The sequence below is a fragment of the Heliangelus exortis genome, chromosome 3 (assembly GCF_036169615.1).
Source record: "Heliangelus exortis chromosome 3, bHelExo1.hap1, whole genome shotgun sequence".
NCBI lineage: Eukaryota > Metazoa > Chordata > Aves > Apodiformes > Trochilidae > Heliangelus > Heliangelus exortis.
In genome coordinates this window covers 23,652,071-23,677,470 of record NC_092424.1, presented here as the reverse complement: position 1 = coordinate 23,677,470, position 25,400 = coordinate 23,652,071, and the positions used below count along the sequence as shown (strand labels likewise).

The 25,400-nt window shown below is 40.0% G+C and overlaps 1 protein-coding gene across 2 annotated transcripts; it reads right to left on the bottom strand.

Annotated features, from left to right (window-relative positions):
• Positions 1-344: 344 nt before the first annotated feature.
• Positions 345-24,305, bottom strand: KCTD3 (potassium channel tetramerization domain containing 3). Of its 2 annotated transcripts, none has more exons than XM_071739637.1 (18): positions 23,746-24,305; positions 19,529-19,582; positions 18,111-18,156; positions 16,730-16,803; positions 16,212-16,270; positions 15,949-16,029; positions 15,164-15,295; positions 14,527-14,617; positions 12,934-13,124; positions 9,476-9,591; positions 7,333-7,420; positions 7,087-7,203; positions 6,030-6,200; positions 4,709-4,864; positions 3,649-3,745; positions 2,074-2,258; positions 1,836-1,974; positions 345-1,487 (listed from the first exon to the last, which is right to left on the bottom strand). In XM_071739637.1, exons 1-18 carry the CDS (start codon positions 23,817-23,819, stop codon positions 923-925), a joined length of 2,436 nt encoding a protein of 811 aa, XP_071595738.1. In that variant the 5' UTR covers positions 23,820-24,305; the 3' UTR covers positions 345-922. The 2 variants fall into 2 exon arrangements, with proteins under 2 accessions (XP_071595738.1, XP_071595739.1); XM_071739638.1 differs by lacking the exon at positions 23,746-24,305 and adding an exon at positions 20,932-20,993.
• Between the last annotated feature and the right edge of the window lie 1,095 nt (positions 24,306-25,400).

The following is a 25,400-nucleotide window of genomic DNA, read 5'->3' as shown; positions in this document are numbered from 1 at the left end:
CCTCCTAGTGTACTCCCTGTTAAACACTTGCTGTCACAGCCTTCCCTTTTGCTTATATATTACTAGTCTATCATCAATAAAAATTGTTCACCACCCACAGGAAACTAGGAGCAAACAGCAAGCAGCCATTGCAACACAGGTAGGAAATAACATGTCAAGGCACTTGTAATTGAGAATTATTATACCATGACAGTAAACCTACTCCCATATTCATCTCTGTCTTTTATTCAGAGAAAGTGACAAGGAAACCCTCAAGAGACTGCCAGTTCTGTGTATTCTGCCAAGCATATTTTTATGCATGCTCTCAGTCACAATCAGCAAAACCCATCATCTGATACCACACATTTTCAGAAAGCAAAAGCAACACTCCTCTGGCAATTTATTCGGACTAAAAGGCAAAATAATATGTTATTTTGAATAGCTTCCTCTTTAACCTGCACAAAACATTTCAGATTTCAGACAGCAGCATACAGAGCAAGGACCCTATTCATAAAACAAGACTACAGAGGTAGCCTTGTGTATTAGGCAAAATCCATCCAAGACAGCAGCAGTTCTGCAGAGCAACGTGTAGCTGCATCTAAAAGGCATCCTCCACTGAGCACCCAAGTACTCCTTTAGAACCCTCCCTTTGCCCTGAACAAAAATAATCACATATCACATGCCAGACCACATTTACGCAAGAACGCACAATATTTTGGACCGAGTACCATACTACATTTTGGAAGCATCCCACAGAGCCACACATTGATGTGGAAGACTCTTCAAGGTTTTGGCAGCAGCCAGATACTTTCTCAAAACCTTACAATTTTCATTCTGGGTATCAGAACAGAGTCCCATTTAAGAAACAATCCACAACATGAAACGTTATGCCTGCTACCAGCCAGAGGGCACCTGCACCTCATCTTTGCCACCAGTCACAGTTTCACAAGCCATAGTCTTGCCAGGATGAATCATTCTTCCGCTGACGTGGAGAAGCAGCTGTCTTTGTAGGTGAGGGAGAAGCCACAGCAGGTAATTCAGGCCCACCTTCAGCAAGCACTGGTGCAGAAGCCAGGAGAGGCACTTTCTTCCTTCCCAGAAAGCCAGCTCCTTCAAAACCCATTTTCTTTTTGCTTTCTGCTTTGGCTTCATTCTCCTCTTCTTGTCCTCTTCTTTTGAGATCCAGAGAACACTCTGTGCTGCAACACCCACCTGCCTCTGCTGTGCCTGTTCCTCGTGCTTCCAGGGCTGTTGTCAGGACTGCCTTCCTCTCAGTTACAGTGCCCTCAGCAGCTGCCTTCCTGGCCTCTGTCTGGCTTGAATTCCCATTTGAAGCAGCTGCCTTTTCTGTTGGGCTTTTGCTGGCTAAGCTAAAAGCCTGGAAGTCCCGGTAACTGTGAAAGCTTTCCGTCCTCCTTGCTCTTGCCAGCAGTGGGCTTTCTCTGTATGGCCGCACAGAGCCATACGTGGCTGTTTCATGGATTGTTTCGTGGTGCTGCAATTGGAGGCTTCAAGAAAGAAAATCAAGGATGAAAAAAGCAGATGTTAGGCTGGGAGTTCTTCTGCATGCTCTGTTCCCACCTACTGCAGCTCCCACTTAAATAACAATGTACTCATCAAAACCTAAACTCATCAACAAGGGCTTCTAGATCACCCATTTCAGATTCTCATAGGATATTATAGGCTACACATACATAAACCAACAGAAATCAAGCAGTAACTGTGCGTAGTGGAAAACAATTAGGGCATGGATTTAGGGGTTCAGCTACAGCACTCGGGTCACCAAACCCCTCCTTCGACTACCTGAAGGGTAAAGCTTCTGGTGTCTGCAGCCAGTGCCACCCTTGGTGACGTACCTGGAATTAGATTCCCGAAGCCGGTTTGGCTGAACAACTGAGGTGGCAGGACTGATGTTGGGTGTGGCACAGCGAGAGGTACTCAGGTCACACTGGTCAAGCAACTTGAGCAGCTCCTCCTCTGTGGGGCCGCCAACATCTGAAAGAGACAGCTCTAAGTGCCCAAGTCTATTTACCACAGTCACGCATATGCGAGGACAGGAAAAGAATGACACAGTCTTGGCATAACACAACTTACCTTTGTCTTCACTCTTATTAACCATGTCCATAGCTGTGGTCAGGTCCCACATCTGGATGCTGCCATTTGAATGCCCAGTGAAGAGGTAGCGGCGTGGCCGGGAGCCCATTCTGCTGGATCCTTCACATTCTCGCACAGTAAATGATGAGATGGTAGTGCAGTCAACTGCCTGGATCTCACAGATCCTACGTGAAGAGAAACCCCAAGTTACCAAAACACTTGCACCTGGCAGAGTTTGGTCAGTAAAGTTAGTACTGTTTTGATTTTCTGAAAAGGCACCAAACTTGCCATCAGAAAAAGAACTTTCTTCCAGAAAAAAAGCCCTGCACTGCACAACTGGCATGCTGCTCAGCTTCAGACAGTAACTTCTCCCCCAGTCCATCTGCAGTCTTACTACTTGTTTATTTTTACTAGGAAACACCCATATGTCAATGTCCATTTTCAGCTTGCAATGATTAGAAACCTAAAGCTCACTAGAGCTAGCCCCTTCATATGCTAGACGTTCTAGGAAACTAACCTGAAGACACAGCACTTTTAATCGTATGAAAAGATAAAAAAAAAAATCCAATTATAATAAATCTGAAGTTAGCTATACAGATAACTTTTGTATTATGGCAACTACAATATCATTTGACATGACAGATCTCCATTAGTTTTTGCCCTTTATTTTAGAAGATTATGTAGGGAGTGAGAGGAAAAGGACACCTAAAATTCAGCTGCTAAGTCAGACTCCACACCAGAGCTCCACATATTCTGGGCAACTTGTTTCGCTTGTCCCTTGCATTGAACTTTTTACTCAAAAAGTGCCAAATACGTAATCTAATAAAAATCTCCACTATGCACAAATCTACCCTGAAGTAACAGGAAAAATAGTACATTGGTAATTTGCAGGTCATGTCCTCAATTCAGATGCAAATAGTGTTTCATCCAGACTCAAAGTTAGTTGCAAGAAATGCAAGAATAAGAAACATAGAACTGAGATGCTCCATCTTTTCTGATCTCTCATTAACAAAGAGACAAAAGTCTTCCTATCCTAACAAATAAAAGGAGCTGTGGTTATTTGACAACCTTTTTAACTACATTGGCAGCAATGCACTAGAGTATTATAAGTCAAGCCTAAATAAATAATTGTGTAGCTGACCTAGAAGGAAGTCTGTCAGTTTTAAAGGTTCTAGTATCTTCAAAGACAAGTGCAAAGGAAGAGGGAAACTGCTTCTCTGCCTACCTTTGTGAGCAGCATAATCCCTGCCACCAGCAACTTCAGCATTATTGTTAGCATGGCTGAGTTACAGATGCTGTAGAGGCACACAAATGCTTGTTTTGTGAGCTCATCAGGCTATCCATTATGAAGTGAGTCCCCCAGTATCCCATTTTTTGAAATGCCATTTGGCTTCTAGGTTATAGTAGGTCATTAAGTACAGTTCAGATACAAATGTATGAAGCAGAGTTCAGCCAGAGATGTCAAGCATATGAGAAGACTGCTAAGTGCAATTGCATGCATCCTCAAGGGATGGGAGACCCTGCCACCTGAACAGTCCTGCTCCTTTCCTGATTAAATCTTAAAAATGGAGGTACCTTTTCCCAGTTGAAGAGAGCCTTACAAACAGCTTGTTAGTGATGGGAACAACTTTTTGGATAAACACTTGTTGATCGTCACGTTCACCAAAGGGTCCTAGAGAAAAAAAGAAAGATTATTTATTTGTTTCAACTCCCTCCCCCTCATCCCCACACAGACCTGAAGGTCCAAACTCATATTAGTGTGACTATTGCAATTTTAAAGTATCAGTACCAGGGAAACAAAACATGATTAATAACTAGAAAAAGCCATCCAATAGTTAGAAACCTCTACAGATACAAATAATTTTTATTCTTTTGTTTTAAAGGACACCTATTCTCAAGTTTCTTGCATTTTCCTGGAAGAATTACTTGTGTCAGTGCCAACTCCTACATTAGGCCTCTATAATAAGTACTTTTGTATTCTGTAGCTCCTAGATGGCTAAAGACTTAATTAAATTTCTTGCCATAGTACTGAACCACCCTGTATTCACAGGCCATCCTATTCATCAAAGGTTCATTTGCAAGACTCAGACCACAAAGGATCCTAAACTACCTGTATTTAGTGATGTGTTCATTCACTACCTTGCTATAGCAATGTGCTAGCACCACTTGCCTCTGCAGTTTCAAGGTTTTGGTAAACTTTGTCACAAGTTCAAATTAATTGAAGAATTTTTCACATGTGCACCATTTGACCCTGACTGAATGGTGAACTGGAATTTGCAGTAGACCCAAACCTTGCTATGCTCACCTGCTTTAGTGAAGTCTCTTGTGCTTTCTGTCATTCTCTAGTTAAGCCAAAAGTGAATTGCTACATCAGTTTGCTCAAGGAAAACATTTAGAATCTGTGTTTTCAAGTTTTTCCTCACCTTCAAAGTAAGCCCTTTATGTGTACTCACTCTATACAAACTAGTGAGCATTTTCAGGTGAATCTTACAGACCCCTGCCATCTTTTTAAGGGAAGAGCAGTATAGAAGAGCTCACACCCATCAGCTGACTCGCATGTTATAGGGTTCAGGGTTTGTTAAACCTTTATGAGACAGATACAGGCTCAGTGTAACACATGCAACAGACATCCTACCAATGTCATTTCCAGAACAGTAACTGCCATGACTTTCTGCTTCCTCCAGAGATAAGATTTTGAATGATGCAAGAGGTGTTGAGCCTGGCTGAGTTGAAATCATGCCCCGGAACCGAGTCACTGTCCATGTCCGTACATGGTTGTTATCAGCACAAACTAAAACGGAAAAGAGGTACAACAACATTTACAAGGAACGACAAAAGTTTTGACAAAATTCTCTAGTGATTTCTATAGAGTATCTTTTCAAAATAGAGTAGCCAAGCAAAATTTTGCCCATGTAAGTCATCTAGCAAGTCCAGACAATTATCTAACTATCTACAAATTGTTGCTGATGTCCTGTTTTTCTATTAGTTTTACCTCTTCCCTCAGAAATTCAAGAAACAAACTGAAGCAGGTGGAACACACCATTAAGGCCTCACTGAGTCAGCACTAGTAGCCTACAGCACACCTCAATTCTCTGTGTGCATAGATGACAGAACAAGTCATGCCTCGAGAGCAGACTGGCAACAGAGCCCCCATCACACAATAGTGCTCTTCTAATTCATTCATCACTCATTTTCTGGATACAAATGTTACCTTTCCTGGCACTGAGGGGTTAGCATCAAGTTGCACAGGAACTTGGGACCTCTCTGGGCTGTTTGTTTACAGTGTAATTGTATAACATGTTTCCTGATCATTCTTTTAAGAAAAATGGGATAGCAGCAGAAAGTAAATCTGTCCTCTGCCATGCTGAATGGCATGTTGCTGGATTCAGGATGAAATACATTCTTACAAAGAAGTGATTGCATCTTGCCTGAGCATAAGATAGAAAACAGGAAAGCACAACAAACACTGGGGGACTTTTGAGAAAAGAAGCAAGGCAAAAAGCCCTTTGAAGCCATGGTAAGGCTTCTTCTAGTGCCCAAGAGGAGATGGTGCACACTTTGCTGCAACACTGAAATGTAATGAAAGGCTGTTAAAACAAGACAAGTCCTAAAGGACCAGCCCACAAACAGTAAGACTTGACAGGGATACATTTGTTTACAAACCCTTTTATTTCCACAAATAGCAACCTTGGAATAAGACACAAAAGGAACAGTGAGTTGTTCCAGTACTTAGTCAAATAAAACCTAGGCCTTTTAACTGCTAAAGGCTGTGAAGAAGGCTTACTTACTTCAAGAAAGAGAATACAAGCCAATCTAGCCCTTCCCTGTCCCAAACCAGTCCACCTCCTTTTTATTACATGGGGGAACAATGTGAATTACAAAGCCACAAATACAAATAACTTCATTGCTCAGGAGAAGGGAGGAACACCAAAAGAAATCTGTGCACTGAAGATTACCTGAAACAAGGTGCTTCTCTGAGAGCATGATCTTTGTAACTGGGCTTCGATGAACTGTGAAGGTCTGGAAGAGCTGAGGCCCAGACCCAACTGTTTCAGGGTGCTGTACAATCACCCTCACTGCTCCAGAGCTGGTGCCATATGCAATCTCAATCCAATTGCCACTTACACCTAAAGCAAGCAGGAACACAGTTTTCTCCTTAGGAAAGAAAGCTTGTCTTACTGGGGCCAGGGAATAAGGCAGTATAAAATAATACTTCCAAGCTTTCACAGTAAGAGAGAAGTTATTTTAAACACTGTTTAATCATTATTTCCCATGAACAGAGAGGACATTTTGCACTAAGGAAACCTAACATTTGTTCAGTTCCATACTACACACTTCAACACTGTCTTAACAACATTCTCTCCTCCCTCCTGTAAGTGAAAGAAGAGATGCATAAAGTGGTATGATTGGATACATTGTCACTGCTCACAGTGGTATGGCCAATAGGTGCCACAAAGGGCTTATTTTTCTGCCTTAGGGGAAGGCAAATGAGAAAACAAGGCAAGAGGTTATACAGGTCACTGTGGTATCAGTACAGTTATGCGAGTAACCACTTTTTTACAGCTGTTTTGTGGATACAAAGGAATGCATAGACACAATAGCTAAGCATCTTTCAGCTGCATAAGGAAAAGGTTTTTAGTATATTGGATATAAGGTTAGATGCAACAGCAAGACTGCTTCCCCCCCAGTTTACTGCAAAGTATTTTAGTGAAAACAATTAATAATCTAAGTGTATATCTTCTATAAATGGCTTAAACCCAGCAAAAGTATATTATGCATGAGCACTAATAGATGATGCATTATGTTAATATATTATACATTCATGTATAATGCATGATGTGCAAGTACATGCACACATTCATTTGAAGATTATTACATGAAGAAAAGTTCATTGTTTATGGTAGGGGCTACCTTGTCTGCTGCAGCCATGCTATGCAGCAATAGGAAAAGTCAATTTAGACAGAAGACCCACATCTGTAACACTTTCACTGAAGAGACTGACAGAATACTGACTTGTTTTAGGTGTGAGGTAGACGCTGAGGGCTGTTATGGCGTCATTGGAGGGATCATGGTACAATTCTGTCACTAGAAGATCATTGTCCTTCATTCGTAATGGGAACTTCTGCATGTCTGTGGGAAAAAGACATTATTAGTCTGAATAGACAGAGTTATTCTAATGAAACTTAGACCAACCAAAATTTAAGAACAAAGCTGCTCAGTACCACCTCCTTTTTATTTTGTCCTGCCCCTGTTTCTTACCTATATAGTAGATAGAGCCATTGTTGCAGCCCAGCAGCAGAAAAGACCCAGCAGTATCATAGCTTGTGATAGGAACAACATCCTGAACCTAGTGCAGACAGAAAAGAAAAAAATACAAATACACAAATCAGGAAGTTAGGTTGCTACTTTCTCAGTTTCTGGTACATTTTATTGAAGAACACTGCAGTTTGTTACTGCTTTGAAGCTGTTGTGCACACACTGACACAGTATTCTTAGATTACTGCTGGTAGATCACATTCCTCTACCAAACCAGAACTTAAGTCATGGAGTTCATCAGAAGAATCCAGAGAAGTTAGCACAATGGCTCTGGAAGATCCTTTTCCAAGCTTAAGAGCACTGCAACTAAACCACATCTTCAAAAGAGGGTGGGTTTTTTTTCCAATATGCAGTGTACTCCAAAATGAGTGTACTATCTGTCCTATCTCTTCTTCCCTGACTCCCTAAGAGGTTGCTGGACACCTAGTTCTGTTGCCTCTCTAAGCCTTCCTTTACTCCCAGCTTTTTTGTCCCTCTGACAGCCTCTATGGCGATCTTGGCCTCTAGCAGGTACATAATGAGAGGAAAGAAAGTCTTGTCCCACTACAATTTCCTACTTCCAATACACATCAAGACAAGCAAGCTGGAAGGAAGGAAGCAAGGAAGAAGTTCAGCTTACACTAAGTATGATCCCTTATGCCAAGCAATTTGCATTTGCTTCAACCCTGAGAATGCAAAAGCCACGAGTAATTTGTTCATTTGGGTGCTTTGGATAGAAATTACAGCATTTTTCCTCTACTCTATGTGTTTTATTCAGTCCACTTAATACTAGGTAATGGAAATTTCAGTTTAAGTTCTCATTTTTCTCTAACCAGCAGCATCCTTCTGACAACCTTCAGAGACTTGAAAAATGTCTACAATGTTTCTGTTGGATAAAATCAAAACAAACAAAAGTAAGTTCTCTGCACTAGAACCAGGCAGCACTAAACCAGTACCCATTCCTAAACTCTGGGTAGTCTGTAAACCCCTAAAACATATTCTAAGCCAATCACTTAGCCTTAAGGGGAACGCTGGAAGACAACTACAGCTTCTGCATATTCTCCTGGGAAAGGAGGCAAGAGGAAGGGAGAAGCACTTTCCCTCCTTTCCTTGTTTAAAGAACTACACCTTTCTCACTTACATTCACCCATAATTTTGCACAGATCCAGTGCTAAAAATTAGAAACCACTGTCAAACACCAGCTTGTCACATAGCTTTAAGCTGTCTCTTAGAATATTTTGCAAGGCATTAACAGATCATTAACAGAATTTTAAATAATGTTTTCTTTGATTCAAGACCATACTAACGTGTCTGTCTGCTGCAGAAGCAGTGCTATCCCATGCTTATTATCTGTGTTATTTGTTAGCAGTACTGTCACTTAAGGGTTGAACAGAATTTAAGTCAGCAAACAGTGCAGTAGCCTCAGGTCAATTCTGCCTCTTGAGATTTGCAAGGCTATTTGGGGATTTTTATTGCATTCAGGTTTTGTGCCACAAAGACATACATCTGGTTGTGTTGCAAGCTTTGTTATTTACATGAATGCTTGACTGTTTTCTCAGACTCATACAGACAGACTCCAAGGATCTTTATAAAATATACATTCTCACAACGGGTATCAAATCAGGATAACCACATACAAGACAGACATCTTTAAAGCACCATGTATACTTTTGCTCTCTTATTTTAAATTAACTCGAGATCCACACATATAAGACTGTCTTCTTTTCTTCTTTCAGACAGTGCAGAGATTGCTGTCACACATTCCCGTATTTTTTTTTATTTCCTATGATCCTACTGAATTTTTAGAAAGTTAGTAATCCACAAGGAAGTTTAAATATACACAGGCTTAACATTTATTACTCCAAATCACACCACATCCTTTTATTTGAAAACCTGAAAAGCATGCTTGGTAGTACCAAACAATTTAACATTCTGCTCACAAGCACAATACTTAGATACCAAGGCAGCAAACTCCAGAACACAAGTCAGGGGCGAAAATCCTGTGACAAGCATGTCACACATGCTTTTAGATTACTTCATTCTCTTTTTTTACTAGAAAGACATGCCAGCTTATTAAAAGTGATGTGGAAAATTTAATTGAACACACCTGCCAATGCTGAGTCACAGCGTTCCACACTCCCACTTTCCCTGTATGGCTTGTAGCCACCAACTGGTTGCCAATGAAGAAGAGAGCATCTACAGGGACTCCAAGACTGAACACTCCTACAATAAAAAAAAAAAAAAAAAAAAAAAAAAGAAGTCTATGAAGCTCATCTAAAATAAATATAAAAAAACAGTAACAATGGAATCTCTCCACTGTTATCATATGTCACATTTATTACAGCAGAAAGAAAAAACTAGCCAAAACTGGATTTGTAGCTTGCTAGATGAGGTACCATTCAAGTAGCAAACTGGTTTGATTAAATTAAATGGCAGCATGATACCATCTCTGCTGATGCAATCATTATTGGTGAAGGAGAAAGGAGACAAAAGAAGGAAGAACAGCTTGTGCAATATATGTATTATTTTCCCACAGCCACCAAGTTCTCAAATGGCTTTTTACATCCTGAGGCATTAAAAATAAAATAAAATTTAAAATAAAATAAAATTTGAAAATCCTATTATAGAAAGCAGGAATCTTTTTTTTGTTATTTTGTGGTGATTCTTTTTTTAAGTCTGTGACTATTAAGTGTCACCTGAGATAGTAATTTCATGGGTTCTGCTAGACAAATCTGTGCCATAACAGTTTGTAATTACCTTTGAAAGTACAAGTTCTCACTGCCTTTCTTTTTTAAAACTCCAACTATGTAGACGTAGTCTAAAAAGCTATTTTAGAAACTAAATATGGCTATGGGGCTTCATCCTTATTCATGGGAAAACACTGAACAATCCCAATGTGACACTACTTGAATACATTCAAATTTCTCTTTTAAGCAATAGTACTTGATACCAGTCATTACTACTGGGGACATATTACATACCAAATGTCAAGCTTCACTCACAAGTTTCCTATTCCATGCTGCTCATTTATTACTTGTCATTAATAAACTTTAACTGAAGCAGACTGATGTATTCAAAACAAGAGTACTAATTAGCTGGAAAATTTTCCAGTTTTGTTTTGGGCAACTTCAAATTAACAGAGTACATTCCGAACCAAGAAATAGCCCTCTGTTACACCCCAAGAAGGAATCTCTGGAAGCTCAATATATACTTATGCTTTAATTAGGATGCTAAGCTGTTTTCCAGGGCACAGTACAATCGTTCAGTGCAGGTAAGATTCAGCAGTACAGGGCAGATGAAAAAGGCAATAATAAAAAATCCACAGAAACAACTAGAATTGATTACTCCAGAGAAGGATGAGGTTCAAGGAAATCAAGGAAGACAGCTTGAATGGTCTGGAGGAATTTGAAGTGTCAGTCTTGCTTAGGCTCAACAATCTAGAGACACACCCACAGGGGAGACAATGCTATATGTAATGACAGGCTCTTGTCTTAAGGGTCCCTCTCAGCAAAGTAGTGCTTACAGCAGCAATCCAGCAGCAGTGTCTTATGTAAGTAATATTGAAAGGAAGGAGTGCTTTGGGAGACCTCTATCACAAAGAAACCAGCCCACAGAGTTTTCTGAGGATGGTGTTACCAGGTTTCAACGACTGGAACAAGTAGTTTCTTTCAGATAATAGCAATGTACTATCCCTCTAACACAAAGCAAGACTGCAAGCATCTGCCACTAAAAAGGAACAAGACAGCTATATTATGTTATTACTATTTAACACGTTTTATTTTTTTTAAGCCAAGCAGCATGACCTATTATTCATAAGAGGAACAGTACATTTTGTTCAATGTTAGTTGAACTAAAGATTAAATTTTGTAGGCAATTTACCTCAGCTATCCCCAACTCCAAGTGGCTTTTCCTTTATTGCAGTCACTTCAGCACAGTACTGGCTGTTTAGCAGAGGTGCTTCTTTCAGTTTTGATGCCATGTTAATTCATAGTCTGAGCTATCAGTACCTTATGATATTGGCATATTTTACAAGAGTTTTATTTGAAGTAAAAGTCCACTTATGTTTTTTGCCTCTCTTTGCACTTGATTTCAAAAAATTCAAGATGCTGCTTCATGTATCTTATTGCAAATCCCAATGTAACACAAGCAGCTAAGTCAAACCAGAAGATGCAGGAGGAATACAATAGCATAGTACTTAAAGCAATGCCTGTTACAGGAGTACATCTGTCACACTAACTCTTCCCTGCCTTTAACTTTTGGTCAAGGGGAGAGTAACAGAATAAAAGGGATTCCCAAGTACAATACTTACTCCCTGTTTAATAAAGATATTTCACATTCAACTGTTAGACACAACTTTTAGATCTATTTTTGCTTAAATAAAATGGAACCTCCTTTTCTGTTTTGCTGACCATGATTGCATAAAAGAACTCAATGAGTCACAAGTAAAAGAGTGGTATTCAGCTGCATTATCTGATGCAAGACCTTTGCCTTTCCCCATCTTTAAATCGTACTTGGTGTTTCCACTATGCAACTATGAAACAAAGCCACAGCCATTAATATAGCTAGAAATTGCATGAGGATCTCTCTAGTAAGCTCTTCCTTTAAAGGCACACTGATCAAAACTTGAATTTGGTCATTTTGACTTTAATTAATGACCACATTGATTCTCATTACTTCAACTACAGAAATACATCTAATAACAAATTAAACAGCATTATGTTTCAGATAAATATGTCCACATAAAGAGATTTCTGTCATACTTGTCAGAACTAACCAATGCCAAAGGAAACAGCCCTTACTGTCTTAATAGTGACAATTCAAACACCAGGGATTAGACAAGAGGAAGTCCCTAATAACATTCCCTTTAATGCCTCCCAAACCTGCCTTGTATTTGAACAACAGACAAGCCACCAGATCAGTAGCCAGGAATATTTACTTCTGAAAATGTCTTCTTGCTGTTTCTAAAGCCTCCCTAACTGTGTGTCCTTCAATGCCAAGGTGTACAAGCAGTTAATTCCTATATGTTTAGGGTAACAACGTACTTTTCCCTATCTAGTTACCCAAGTTATAAAATTAAGAAAGTTTCATCTTCCATATTCCATTTATGAAGTACATTTGACAAGAGAACCAAAACCTTTCCATTACCTCTGTGTAAAAATATGGCTTAAATAAGACCAAAGAAAGAAAAAAACCAGAATCAGTACCTGTAGTGTGCCATTTCAGAAACTTAGTTCATTTGTGCTGTGGCCAAAACTCAAATGCAGCTCCAGGGAAAAAGTCTAATTCTCATCCTCAAGCAAAAACTCAAGCAGAACTGAAGAGGAAGTACTGTTCAGTAAAAGGTTACTTTTTTATTATTTATATTTTTATTTTTGAGGATTCCTCTATCATGCCAAAGAAGATAGTTAACATGCTCTAATATGCTGCTTAATATAGCTTGTTTTGTCATTTTGTGAAACTGATTACTGAATATTGCTGATCATATGTACCTCAAAATAAGGTCACAGACTTCTTTCTGCTTAAACACACACACAAGACAAAAAAAACCCAAGCAATTATAGTTACCAATTTCACTGCCACTACCACCATCTTGAATGCTCCACAAGATTATGCTACTCTCTGAGGCAACTGCAACCATCTTATCCTTGTCTCCATGAGGTCCTCCAACCACCTTAGCGTTGAGAGCCACTCGCTCAATTGTCCAATCCAGATAGGGACTCGTGAACACCTGCTGCCACCCAGATGATTCCTTAATTCTGGAAGGACAAAGGAGGAAACAGGGAGCATAGACTAGAGACTCAGAAGCAGGCATCTTAGGCTACACCTGAAACATTGTGGATGATTCAGCCAAAAGTGTGGGCTAGCCAGATGCTAAAGAATGAAGTTCAGCAGAAAACTTTAGAAGAAAACTATTAATTTCTAGAGGCAAGGTGTCTTACATGTCACTTAAGACACACTCATCCCCTAGCATAAAGCTGTGCTATCTAATCACATTTTCTGTCTATGGTATGCTGTAAACAGATCATACTGAACTGACTTTATTTTTAGAGAATCATTTTCCTGTGCAATTTTAAAGACTTAAAGCACAATTAATGTTTTAATTTGGGGCATTAATGTAGATACTTTGCAACTGAAACAGAGCACAGTAAATCTAAGTATTAAAATTATACAGATGTTACCACAGAAATCAGAAACATATCTACAGTATTTTTTGCCACTGTTGCCATTCTTTCATCTCAGCATTGCATCCTGTCTGGAGATGAACCACCACAGATCACTGTGCTCTACCCATACAGAATGCAGAAGAAATTGTAGTGAAGTGACTGAAGAGCAGAACTGCAAAAGCCATAAGCTTGCTTTTAATGCAAGCAAGACCTTCTCACAAGCTTTATTATCAAATTTTGAAGAGTTCTGCCATAGTTCAAAGGGAAAAATTACTACCTGTAGTATGCACTGTGCTTTGCTGTAGTTTTTTTATTAGAATAATTATATTAAGTATTTAAATAATACCTGTTATAAGCAGCATAAAAGACAGCCACAAAACTAAACATCTGAATATATTTAATTTCTTACTGCTTGGGGTCCACTGTCCAGTCCAGTACAAATTATCACTTACTTTGAGAAGTGATTCTCACTAAAATCCATATGTTGCCCATACATTAAAATAATCCTGACAAGTATGTTAAAAACCACATGACTTGAGTGCAGCATAGCAGTATAAGCACATTTTATTAAAATTTGTGGGTAGAAGGAGGTACTTTCAAATGCATGCTGTGTCTCCTTAAACACTACATATTCAGAGACATCTGGGCAAACTCATTTGCCAAGCAATAAAAACCAGACAGGTCCCAAGATGCAGTGGAGAGGGAAAAAACTTGTTACCAAACTCAGTAAGTGCAGATCTTAAAAGACAGTTCATTTAAAAGACATTTAAAGTCTTTTTTCAGCCATCAGTAAAATCTGAATTCCTATCAAATTCCAAGCAGTTTATTTGGACAAGCATAACTGGCATTTCATATTTATAGGAGCAGACTGAACAAATTATCTACTGTGACTTCAGAGTAAAGCAAACCTTTTGCTTTTCTGATAACAAATTATGATTTTATTTTTATATATACATATATATGTCTGTAATGTAACAAGCAACTACATTCATACCTGTAGCAAACAGCAAAATGGGCATAAGCAGCTACTATCCAGTTGTGGTGACCAGCTACTATGAGGACTTTTCGTGGGTCCACAGGAAAGCCTGAAAACAACAACAAAGCTAATGTCTGCCAAGTGATGGTTATTAGAAAATGAGCAGAGACATCTAGAACAGAATAGAGCTCTCTCCTAGGATATGAAACAGAAAATTCGATAATGTAGTTTCTCAAGATATATTTTCACCTAGGTTCTAGTTAGAAATAGTATTCCTCATAATCCTTACAACTATTTCAGTTATTACACGGAAGGGAGATGACTCATTTCAGTCACTACGATGCAAAACATTCATAAGGAGAAAGAGGTCAGCACATGCCTCAGCCTTAAAGCTTAAAAATCCTCAAGCTTTTCCAATTCGGCATCAAATAAGTTACAATTATTTGTTTCGTAAAAGTTCTTTCCAAATAGTTGGCGCAGCCCTGTGTAATCATTGACTGTGTTGCTGGGAGGACCATTTAAGTAAATGATCAGCAATTTTAAATCAGGCAAACATACAATAACAGCCTGAAAACAGAAACAGTCACTCAGGTTTTATTTCCTAGTGACAATCATCTTTGAAATTTTATTTCATTTTAAAACTGATATTCCTCACCTAGCCTGACTGTACCACCTTCTGCAGCACCAGCAAGTGTAGACTGGACACCACTTCCATGAATCTCATTCTCAGAACAGTTCTGGCCAATTCTAACATCAACAGTGTTATTTATTTTACGGCTCGGAATGCCTATAAAAGAAAAGAGACTCAATGAACTTCAGAAATATAACAGATATTCATTCTCTTTCAAAATACAAGATTAATGGTTGTGCATTTTGATCTAAAATCTGATTATCTGCTCTAGGATTTAGGCAATATCATAATGCTGAAATACAGAGTGCATGTGCTCTATGCTGACTTTTACAACGTATGGAACTATCTTCAGAAAACTTGTCAACAATTGGCCAGATATCCCAAAGTCTCCAGGTGAACCAATGAACTCTGTTCATCTGTACAGAGAAGTCAAAATCTAATAAATACTCCTGTTGTTAAGGGAAGCTCTTTGCTGATTCATCTAGATATAGGGCACCTAAAGTAACTGTACTTTCAGAAAGAAGGCAGCACTCCATGCTGGTAACATTTAACTGAAATGTACTTGCAGAATTGTTCTACTCTCTACTCTTCATGCCACCCCAACTCTGCCCAATACTTTAGATATGTCATTTCATGTAGCATACAGATAAAAGCCTTGGTTTTGAATCAGAACAATATTTGATTCAAATAATAATCTTAATCTTTCTATAGGAAAGTCCTCTCTGGGCAGTCTGACAGCTAGACTAACACTACCAAAACTTAAAGTAACTGCATGGAAGTGACTGCAAACAACATCAGATCACGAATACCTGGAGGAGGCAAGTAGCCATGAAAAAGGACACTGCCACAAGATGAGCGTTCCAGTTCTTCACAGAGCAGCAATCTTCTCACTAAGGAGGAAAAACAGACCACAGCTTTCACCTCCTAGGGAATATGATAGAATTCCAAATAACCTTGTGTAACAGTAAGTTTAAAAATCTTCAGGGTCACAAGTGCCCAGGATTTGTAAGTCAGTGATTACTATAGTAATACATGTGAGATGAATGCATTTTAAAAAGATAAAAGAAATTACCTAAAGGAGTAATTCCATAGAATTCAGCTTCATGCCTGAGAACATTAATACTCACTCCCCTAGAGAATGAAAAAAACCCACAACTATAAAAAACACAAGAACAGAGAGAACCAATGCCTTAAATATAAATACAAATACTTGCATATAACTAGGTATTACACAATGTGAACATCAAACTATTCCTTTACAGAATTACCACCAAATCCATTCAGCATGTTGATGTTTTAGATTTCAAAGTGATCTTTATATTCATTATCTTTCATTAAAGACATAGAAATAACAAAAAAATATATTGCCAGAAGTGGTTTAAAGTACAAGAATCCACTAACAAAATATAATGCTACCATTTCTGCCTCCACCACAGGATACATATGCTATAGACATAGCCCCAAATTTACCAGGGAGCTGAGTCACTTACTAAGAGCCCAAATGCCTGAGTAAAATGGAGCAATTCTCATTTGAAAAAGTTTTCTAATGACCAAATAAATTTTCAATTTTAAATAAATATGATTTCTTACCGTAAGTCTAACTCCTTTGTGCGAAGAAAATTTAAAATGGGTGCAAATGCTGCTGGATCTCGATCAATAAATATCTGCAAAGAAAAAATTCTGTACTCTCAGTATTATCATGGAGCAACCATCAATTAAAATACTTTTCTATGCTTAGCATGGGAAAGAGGAGTTGAATATAAGGCAATCAGCAGACAAAAATAACCAAAATTTTTTTTCTCTCATTATTCTTCTCACATCCACTAATTCCACATTTTTAAAATACATGTATATAAACACTGTTGCAAATAAAGAGCACTTAATAGAAGTGTTAAGTTCCAGAGGCTCCAGAAAGTTCAATGCGCATTTTCACTTTCTATCATGTTCAGAGTGCAGTAAAGGTAATAAGAGCTACCTCTTAAAAAAATTTTTAAAAATTTAATTTTCTTTTTTAAATCAAGTCAGTTACCATTACAATTACCTCCATGCTTTTAGTGAGGTACTTGTGTGCCTGACTACCACTCAACAACATTATTGGAACTACAGTTCCCATTTAAGAGTATGATACACCCAGACAGAAAATGGCCATTTTGCTATTTGGCCATTTGATGTACTTCTACATCAGGATTACTCAACTACATATGCAATTCTTTTACCCCTTCCTTTGCAACACAGTATCAGTAGTTCTTTGTTGTTTTTTTCAAAAGTACAGTTTCTGTGTCTACATTATCTGCACAAAGTAGAATGAGCACAAAAATATGCATACTGCTTCAGTCTCACACATATGGGACTGAAGATAAGAACCAAGAGACCAGAGAGATCAGCAATTTTCTTGAAAGGTTGGAGACTAGACAGGTGACATTCAAGTAGTTATATCTGTGAGACTTTTATTCTATCCTAAAATCCTTAAAACTTCATCAGATGTAACTAAATTAAATACTCTCCATTATTCTCCTACTCGATTGCATGAGCAGTACTGCAACTAGGCTTTGAGACTAAAAAAGAAGATAGTGTATTTTGTACCAAACTAACAAAAGCAAATTTTCCTCCAAATGAAAAGGGTGACAAAACATGAACAAAAGGTCAAGTCCAACTAAACATTGCTCCTCACGAACTCAGAAGCAGAGATGGTGCTGTCAGCATTTTACATATTGGTTTCTGCAATCCTTCTACTGGGGGTTCTGCAATACATCAGTGACAAAGCAAATACTGGCAAAAGCCAAAACTAGTTTTTAAAAGCTCGAGAATATGAATGTTTTCAGTTCCTTTGGCCACTTGTTTTGCACAATTTAAGCACAGCTGACTCAGAAGTGTTACTCCTATTACCAGCCACAATGAATATTCTTTAGGAGACAACATAACTGAAAGCATAACAGTAAATTAACAATTTATCAGTAAGTTTATTACTCACGGCACCAGTTTCATCCTTCAGTGTTGAAATTCTTCCACTCAGCAAACTAAAACACAGGAAATCTTTGTTAGATGTCCTCCAGAAATGTACCAACACAAATACAAGATATCAACATTCTCAATCAGTTTCCTCTATTTGTGTATTTTACACTGCATTTTGTTGAAACTGTACAGCTGAACAAAGCGAACTGACTAGATAAGGTAGAATGCTGGTCTGGGTGAAACACCTTTCCTGAAAAAGAAGCGGTGCATCCACACCTAAGGAAAGGCTAAAAACCTTCAGATTCCCAAAGAAAACAGACACAAGACCTGACCTGAAAGGATGGAAAAGTTTTCACACACCCCAAGAGGGCTGCATAGTTTAATATAATCTAGGAAAATGGAAAACACTTCTGAAGTAAAGAGTAGGTAGATAAGTTTTTACATCATTTTACTTCAAAGTTACTCTCGCATCAGATCCAAGTACTTGTGCAGTAAGTAGAAAACACAAAAGCAAAACCTTGTTTTACAGATATGAAGCAAACTAATGTCAGCCATTTTATTTCAAGATTCCAGCTATGTCTGGATGACAATTACCTCTGAGATTTTCCAGTACTGAATGACTTTCAGAACAACCTTCCCAGATTAGCACAGAGTGGCGGGGTAATAGCAAGGGGCTTCCTCCTTGTGCCTTTCCTTCCATGCCTCCAAAGAAGGTGACATTTCCCTGGCACTCCATTTACCTGAACATCCCAGTAAACCTGGAGCAGGTAATGCTGCCAATGTTAGCTGCCAGGCTTTTATTGGGAAAGAAGTCTAGAGTACAAAAATTAAATGTAAGAAAGTAAATCTGCCAGCCTTTAAGTTTTCCTTTACATGTTTAGAATTAACATGGGGTGGCAGAGATACAGCAACTACGCACAAAATGACTGGGCAACAAAATGACTGGAAAACAAACAGTAAGCAGCACACCTCCAGGACTAGAAAAAGTTAGAAGAATGGTCAACAATCCAACAGCTCCTGTACTGCAAGGTAGAACCCTCGCCACTTTGACTAAGTTCAAGGTACAGCAATAATCAAAAAAACACTGAAGGCAGTGCTACCCTGTATAGTCAATAAGATCACAAAGGACAATGGAGGAATAAGGGCATCCCTTAAAGCATCCCTTACCTGAATGTTTGGAGCCTTATTTCCACAAAATTCCACCTAAACACTGACAACTCTTCAGTGCATATAAGCTACCCCAACATCATTCAAAATAGAAGATGCCTTTCAGATAACATCTTATTTCACACTAATCTTTCCCATTGCTTAAGATAGGGAAAAAGCATTAAGAAATAAAAATACTATTTATGGCATAAAATAAGAACTGACAACATATGCATTTTTTTTTAAATTACTTAATTTACCTTGCTTAATGTGAGGATATATTATAAATACCTGGAAAAAAAGGAGTCTGGAATCCACATCAGTGTTTGTCTTGAAGTGCTGAACCTAGGAAGCCAAAGTGACAAGTTTAGAATCAGATGCAAAATTGGAAAGAAGTCTGCTTTATCAAAATTATTTGATTTGTCCTACAAAGCTGATAACAAATAGCTTTGGGAAGTTTGAGATTATTTAAATACAAAGTAAAAAAGGTTGCAGTTTCTTTGCACAGATTGTTCTTAAGCATGAAGAACTATCCAGAGATCCTGAAAGTATAGTTCTTTATGTGTTTGTAACACACTGTCCCAAACATCCTCCATAGTTCTCCTACTTCCTCAACATTAATGCTTGCAAAAAAAACCCAAAACAACAAATCCCCCCCCCCCCCAAAAAAAACCCAACAAAACAAACACAAACAGAACAGTCCACCTACAAAAAGCAGCTACTCACTAAACTAAGCCACTCACTAAACCAAGTGTATCAACAGTGTGCTTTAATTGCATGCTACTTAGGACTCAGAGGGTGCTACATTGTGCATGGCAGAAGACTACAATAAGTTTTAACTTAATATTTTACAGTAACTTTAATTATTTGCCATTATGCTATTTGGGCCTTCATGGGGGGAAGAGGGGAAAGGAGGCAATAACAGTATCAGTAAAAGAAATAATTTACTCTAAACCATATTATGAAATAATACAAATTACTTTGTCATTTATGATACCAGACAGTTATTTACAAAACAAATAACCATTAACTCTTTTATACTTCTTCTGGTTTTGTTTTAACATTAAGGAAGACAAATGGACTGGCAGCTTGGCCAACAAGCTCACACTCCACATCAGCTCTCTAACTGTACATATCCTCCTACTAGCACCATGAAGAAGAAACTTATAGTGACCTCTTCACCAACAGCAATCAAAAAAAGGAAATGCAAAAGTAAAATTCCATTACAACTTGCCTTATAGTATAGGAACACGTTATTCCAAAAATATTTTGTAGAAGTACTCTGTTATAATTTACTAGCTTTCACTGTTTGTATTTTCCAGTTTTTTGAGGGGGAGAAAAAAGATAAACAAAAAGCATTGCTTTATACCCTCTGAGAGACAGAAACACAAAGGCTACACAGAGCCACCATCCTACATAAAACATGGATTGTGTAGCTGTTCACTGCAGGAATAACAATGACAAATCTGTTCTTAACAGAAAAATTACAGTATCAGCGTTTTAGGCACAAACATGCACAAAGCCTTTTCTACAGTTTAAAAAATTAATTAAAAATAAAATTAAATTAAAAAAAAAGGAAAGCGATTCACTATTTATATGGAAAGTGAATCGGCCAAGGCCAACAGCATGAGTTTCAACAAAGGCAAATGTCTGGTCCTGCACTTGGGCCACAACAACCCCCAGTGAGACTTCACCTCGAGTACTGTGTGCAGTTGTAGGCACCACACCATAGGAAGGACATGGAGGTGCTGGAGAGGGTGCAGAGAAGCGCAACTAGGATGGCTCTCCTGTCTGGAGAATAGGTCTTATATGAGAATCTGAAGGAGCTGGGACTGTTCAGCCTGGAGAAGAGGAGTTTGTGTTTTTAGAAAAAAAGAGTGCAAAAAACCCCAACAAAATAATATATTTATGGTTTCCCAGGAAGGCACCTATAGGTAGAAATGCACGGAAAATGTACCAAAACCACAGCCAATTGGTGCTTTCTACACACTAAACAATAAATGCCAAATAAATTCTTAAGCAATATTAAAGAAAATTGATTACACCATGAAGAGATTCAGGATCTTTGCATAGATGTTTGAGGACTCAGTACTTCTATCTTCTCAACACAGGACAGCATAATTTCTGACATGGATTCAGGTCATTCAGGCACATGAGTATCTGGAGCTACCTCACAGAGTTGTCAAGTTTTCCTGGTGTTTTGACTGTGCTGCCCTCCATTATTTCCCAAGTAATTTTAGGAGCTTGGTAGCAAAACATTTGGGACTAGCTGTTCCAGAAAAACAAGCCACAAAATACAGGGTCTAGGAAAAAGAGCCATCAACAGATTTCACTTTGTCTACCTGAAATTTTACCAGTGGGTTTAGACAGCACAAGGATTTTCTGTGCAGTGGTCAGACAGACATTGTAGAAGGAAAATTAGGCAAACCCAGGGCATTATCTAAAATACTCTCAAGCAGATGTCAGCCTACAGTTATTTTAAAGAAAATATAGACAACTAGAAAAACACACACTGAGTGGTAGTTATAAAGCCACCATTTTCATAGTCTATAGCACATGTAGTTATCTTACACACAGAGGAAGATGAAAAACCAAGAGAACTCACTATATTTGTTACAGTAATTTCTGTGAATGTTGCAAGAGGTTTGTGCTCCCAACAAAGGCATAAACAAAAGATCAGGAACTGTTGGAGCAACCACACACTACAGAGAAACTGGCAGTCCCCGGGAGCAGAGGAAACCTCATGTCAGAACATGGGAAGCTGCAGTCTCTGTACTAGATGTGCCAAAGTATAACTGCTGGCTAAAACAGAAGGGAGCACCAATTTCTTCTTTTCATACAACTCTACATATGAAACTAAGAGTTCCATGTTTCTGGTGAGGGTAACAGGAGTGAATAAAAAGAAGCAAACGTATAGTATCCCATGCTCTTCCATTTGCTCTTCCAGATCATCCACTCACTCCACTGTCAGCTTTGAGTCACCTGCCTTTGAAAGCTGAAAAACCTGGCTCAGATACATTTTTCAAAGACTATGGGCATGACAAGGGAAGCTGAGCTGGCAAAAGACCAAAACCTCTTACACAGAGGTACTATTACACATTAAAAGAGATTAAATACTATTACCTATTAAAAGAGAAGTGCCCATGCACACATTTTCTTCTCATGGTATCTGTTGGCCAGAATCTAGACCTTCAAGTAGAAATGAAATATAATTGTTGGTTTGCCTTATTCTTCATATTTCTCTGTGTAGGCAAGCTCTCTGAGGATATATATTTCTTCCCTGGTTCACACCCTGTTACCTGTAGATGCATTTAATAAGTAAGACCTTTCTAAAATTGGGAGATTGAAGCATCTTTGTGACTCCAACTTGTAACAAAAACCTACAAGATGAAGGTGTCTATAATTTCAGAAACAGAGTTCACCAAAGAACTTTATTCAGTGTAACATGAAATCTGGTCCAAATTAACAAAATTATTCTGCAAGCATCATTCTGGGCAAGTTTTGCCTGTGCAAGTTATAAGCAGCTTTTGTGGGCTGAACCAGATTCTGAACATCTTAACATAACAAAGGAATTCTGCATCGATTTTTATGACACTCTACTTTAAGAAATACTGGAACATACAATTTAGTTATAATAATGAGTTAATCTTCTGAGTAATGCAAGACGATTCTTAAAATAGTAGTAGTCTCTGCTCCCTATGGATGGTTTCATATTGTGCACAGACTTAGAAAGACATATAACTTAGGTTTCCACTAGCTACAGTAATCTGAATTATTTCATGCTTGAGGATGAAGGGAACATTTGCACAATTTATCAGATAGGTTCCGACCGCAGCTGTCCAGCAATTCTCCATCTAAGCCTGCCAAAATGTCTACTACGCCACATTCTACATTTCCAGCGTACATCTGAACACAGTACTAATCTTTATTATGCTTGGTAGCAGCAGAATTATATCAATTTTTCAACACTCTGCAGCTGCTAAACAGAATGATCAATAGAAACATATAGATATAATGGCAAAACAAAGCTTTCTGCCCTCTGCTCCTGAAGAAGCACTATACCCAGCCCACAGGGCTCCCTACAGAAGTGCCTATCTAGAAACGCCGGCCACAGTAGGCAGTCACCGAGCTGGGCTACCAACACTTCCCGTACCTGTCCTCAAATACTGCGGCTCAGGTGCCCTGCAACAGGCTGCGGGTAGGTTCATCCAGGCTCTCCCGGAGGCAGGGCCACGTTCAGGCCAGGGAGCCCCACCGGACAGGTCCCGGGCGAGCCGCAGCGGCTGCCGGGCCAGCCCACCGCCCGACACGGCCGGGCAGCGCCTGCCTTTGGGCAGACCCCGGTCACACGGAGCCCGGCTCCCCACCACAGCGCTTCCCCCTCGCTCTGATACCCTCCGGTACGCGCCGACCACCCCCCACCGCCCCGCAGCGGCCCGTCGGCTGGGCCTGCAGCCTGCCCCACTCCGCCCGCCCGCATCGACGGAGGCTCCCGCACCCTCGCTCACCTGGTGCCGCCCACATTGAGCTGGATGATCTCCCCGCTCCCAGCGCCAGCAAAACCTCCGCCGTTCCCCGCCATCTTCCCCGCCGCCGCCGAAACCTCGCGATCGAGGGAAGCAGCGGCAGCGCAAGGCGAAGGCGGCAGCGGGGAAGTAGAAGGCGGGAGATCGCCCAGCGGGCCCGCGCAGCCCTCTGCGGCCGCCGGCGGGAAGGGCAGGATCGGCGTCCGGCCCCTAGGGCTCCCCGCCACTCAGGACCGGCCAGGCCGCAGCGCCTCCCCAGTCCGCGCGGAAAATGCCATGGCAACGCGACAGCACCTGGAGGAGGGCGGCCGACGCAGGACAAAACGCCTCAAACCTTTCGAGGAACGGAGGTGGCTACGAATAGGCGGAGACGGTGGCGGAGGCCGGGGTGGGGGGGAGTGGGTCAACGCCCCTCCGGAGGAAGGGACGCGCCCGGAAGGGGCAGGGTGCGCTCGGTGGCTCCGGCCTCTCTGCGAGGCAGCGGGCGGAGCCGGGCCGGGCATGTGAGGGCGGTGGGGCTGGGTCGTACCACACTACTGAAAGCACTGAGGGCGGTGGTCCGGCCTGTGCAGCGAAGCCGCTGTCGGGGTCCCGCCCTTCCCGGGTGCGGGGTCACGCCTGAGGAGAATGAGCCAGGAAGGCGGAATTCTCGACTTCGGTATTAGCAAAAGCAGTATTAGCAAAAGCAGTGGGGAGCAGCTTATGCCGCCATCAAGCCCCGGAGACTCCACAGTGAAATAGAGGTACTGCTGCTGGGGCACCCCCGGGCCCTGCGTCTCCCTCTGCCCAAGGAACCCTTGCCTAGAGACTAAAAAAGCACTGTGAGGATCCACACCCCGTTTAAACATGTTTGACTGCAAAGACACATGTATGGAGATGAAGTGGGCTCAAAAAATTGTGTTTGGAAAATGCTGTGAGTTATACGACTAGTCAGGCAATAAACTGTTGGAAGTTACCTGGTCACTTACCTGCATGCCTTGGAAAATCAAGTTTTATTACTGTAGTCATACTGTAAAGCCTGGCTGATAAAAGATACCTTTGCCAGGCAGCACAGTATTTTGGAGAAATAACTCTGCTGTCACAAGACCCTATCACTGTCAAAGACATGGCCATGTTTGGTTTCTTGAACTGACTGGCTAACCAATAGAGTGTATTAACCTTGGTCAGGGAGCCTACAAATACTTCTATAATCCGTTCTGAATTAGTACAGATGCTTTTATGGTTTGTTTTGCCCTACAGCCCAAGGGGAAGGGAAAATTTAAAAGCAGATGAATTTGTCACCAAGCCCTGGGACTTTCATGCTTTCTGTATGCTTTGTAGTCTGGTGGTACTTTGGGCTGCATTTTGTGTTTAAAAAGATCTCACTTTCAAATTTCTTCTGAGTTGTCTTCACCTTCCCCAGAGCATATAATTGGAAATAAAAAAAATGTTCAGGTGTGCCATAAGGCAGAAAAGGAAATTGAAATACCTCGCCTATATTCTGGGGAGTCATCTAACTATTAAGTTACTGGATAAGAGAGTGGGAAGGGATATTTCTTTTATTGTGTTTGGAAGGATGACTGACACTCCCTACTTGACCTTGCCAACATTTAGAAGAAGAACTTAAGTCAGAGAGGGTTTGAAGCTGTAGGTCATGC

Bases quoted from the DNA above. Each gene is read 5' to 3' on its own strand.
- KCTD3 (XM_071739637.1), bottom strand. From the start codon at position 23,819: ATGGCGGGGAACGGCGGAGGTTTTGCTGGCGCTGGGAGCGGGGAGATC. The intron at 18,157-19,528 runs GTATTTATAATA...CCTGTGTTTTAG, and splicing joins CCAGACTCCTTTTTTTCCAG to TTTGCTGAGTGGAAGAATTT. The intron at 16,030-16,211 runs GTAATTTCTTTT...TTTCCTCCTTAG, and splicing joins CTATGGAATTACTCCTTTAG to TGAGAAGATTGCTGCTCTGT.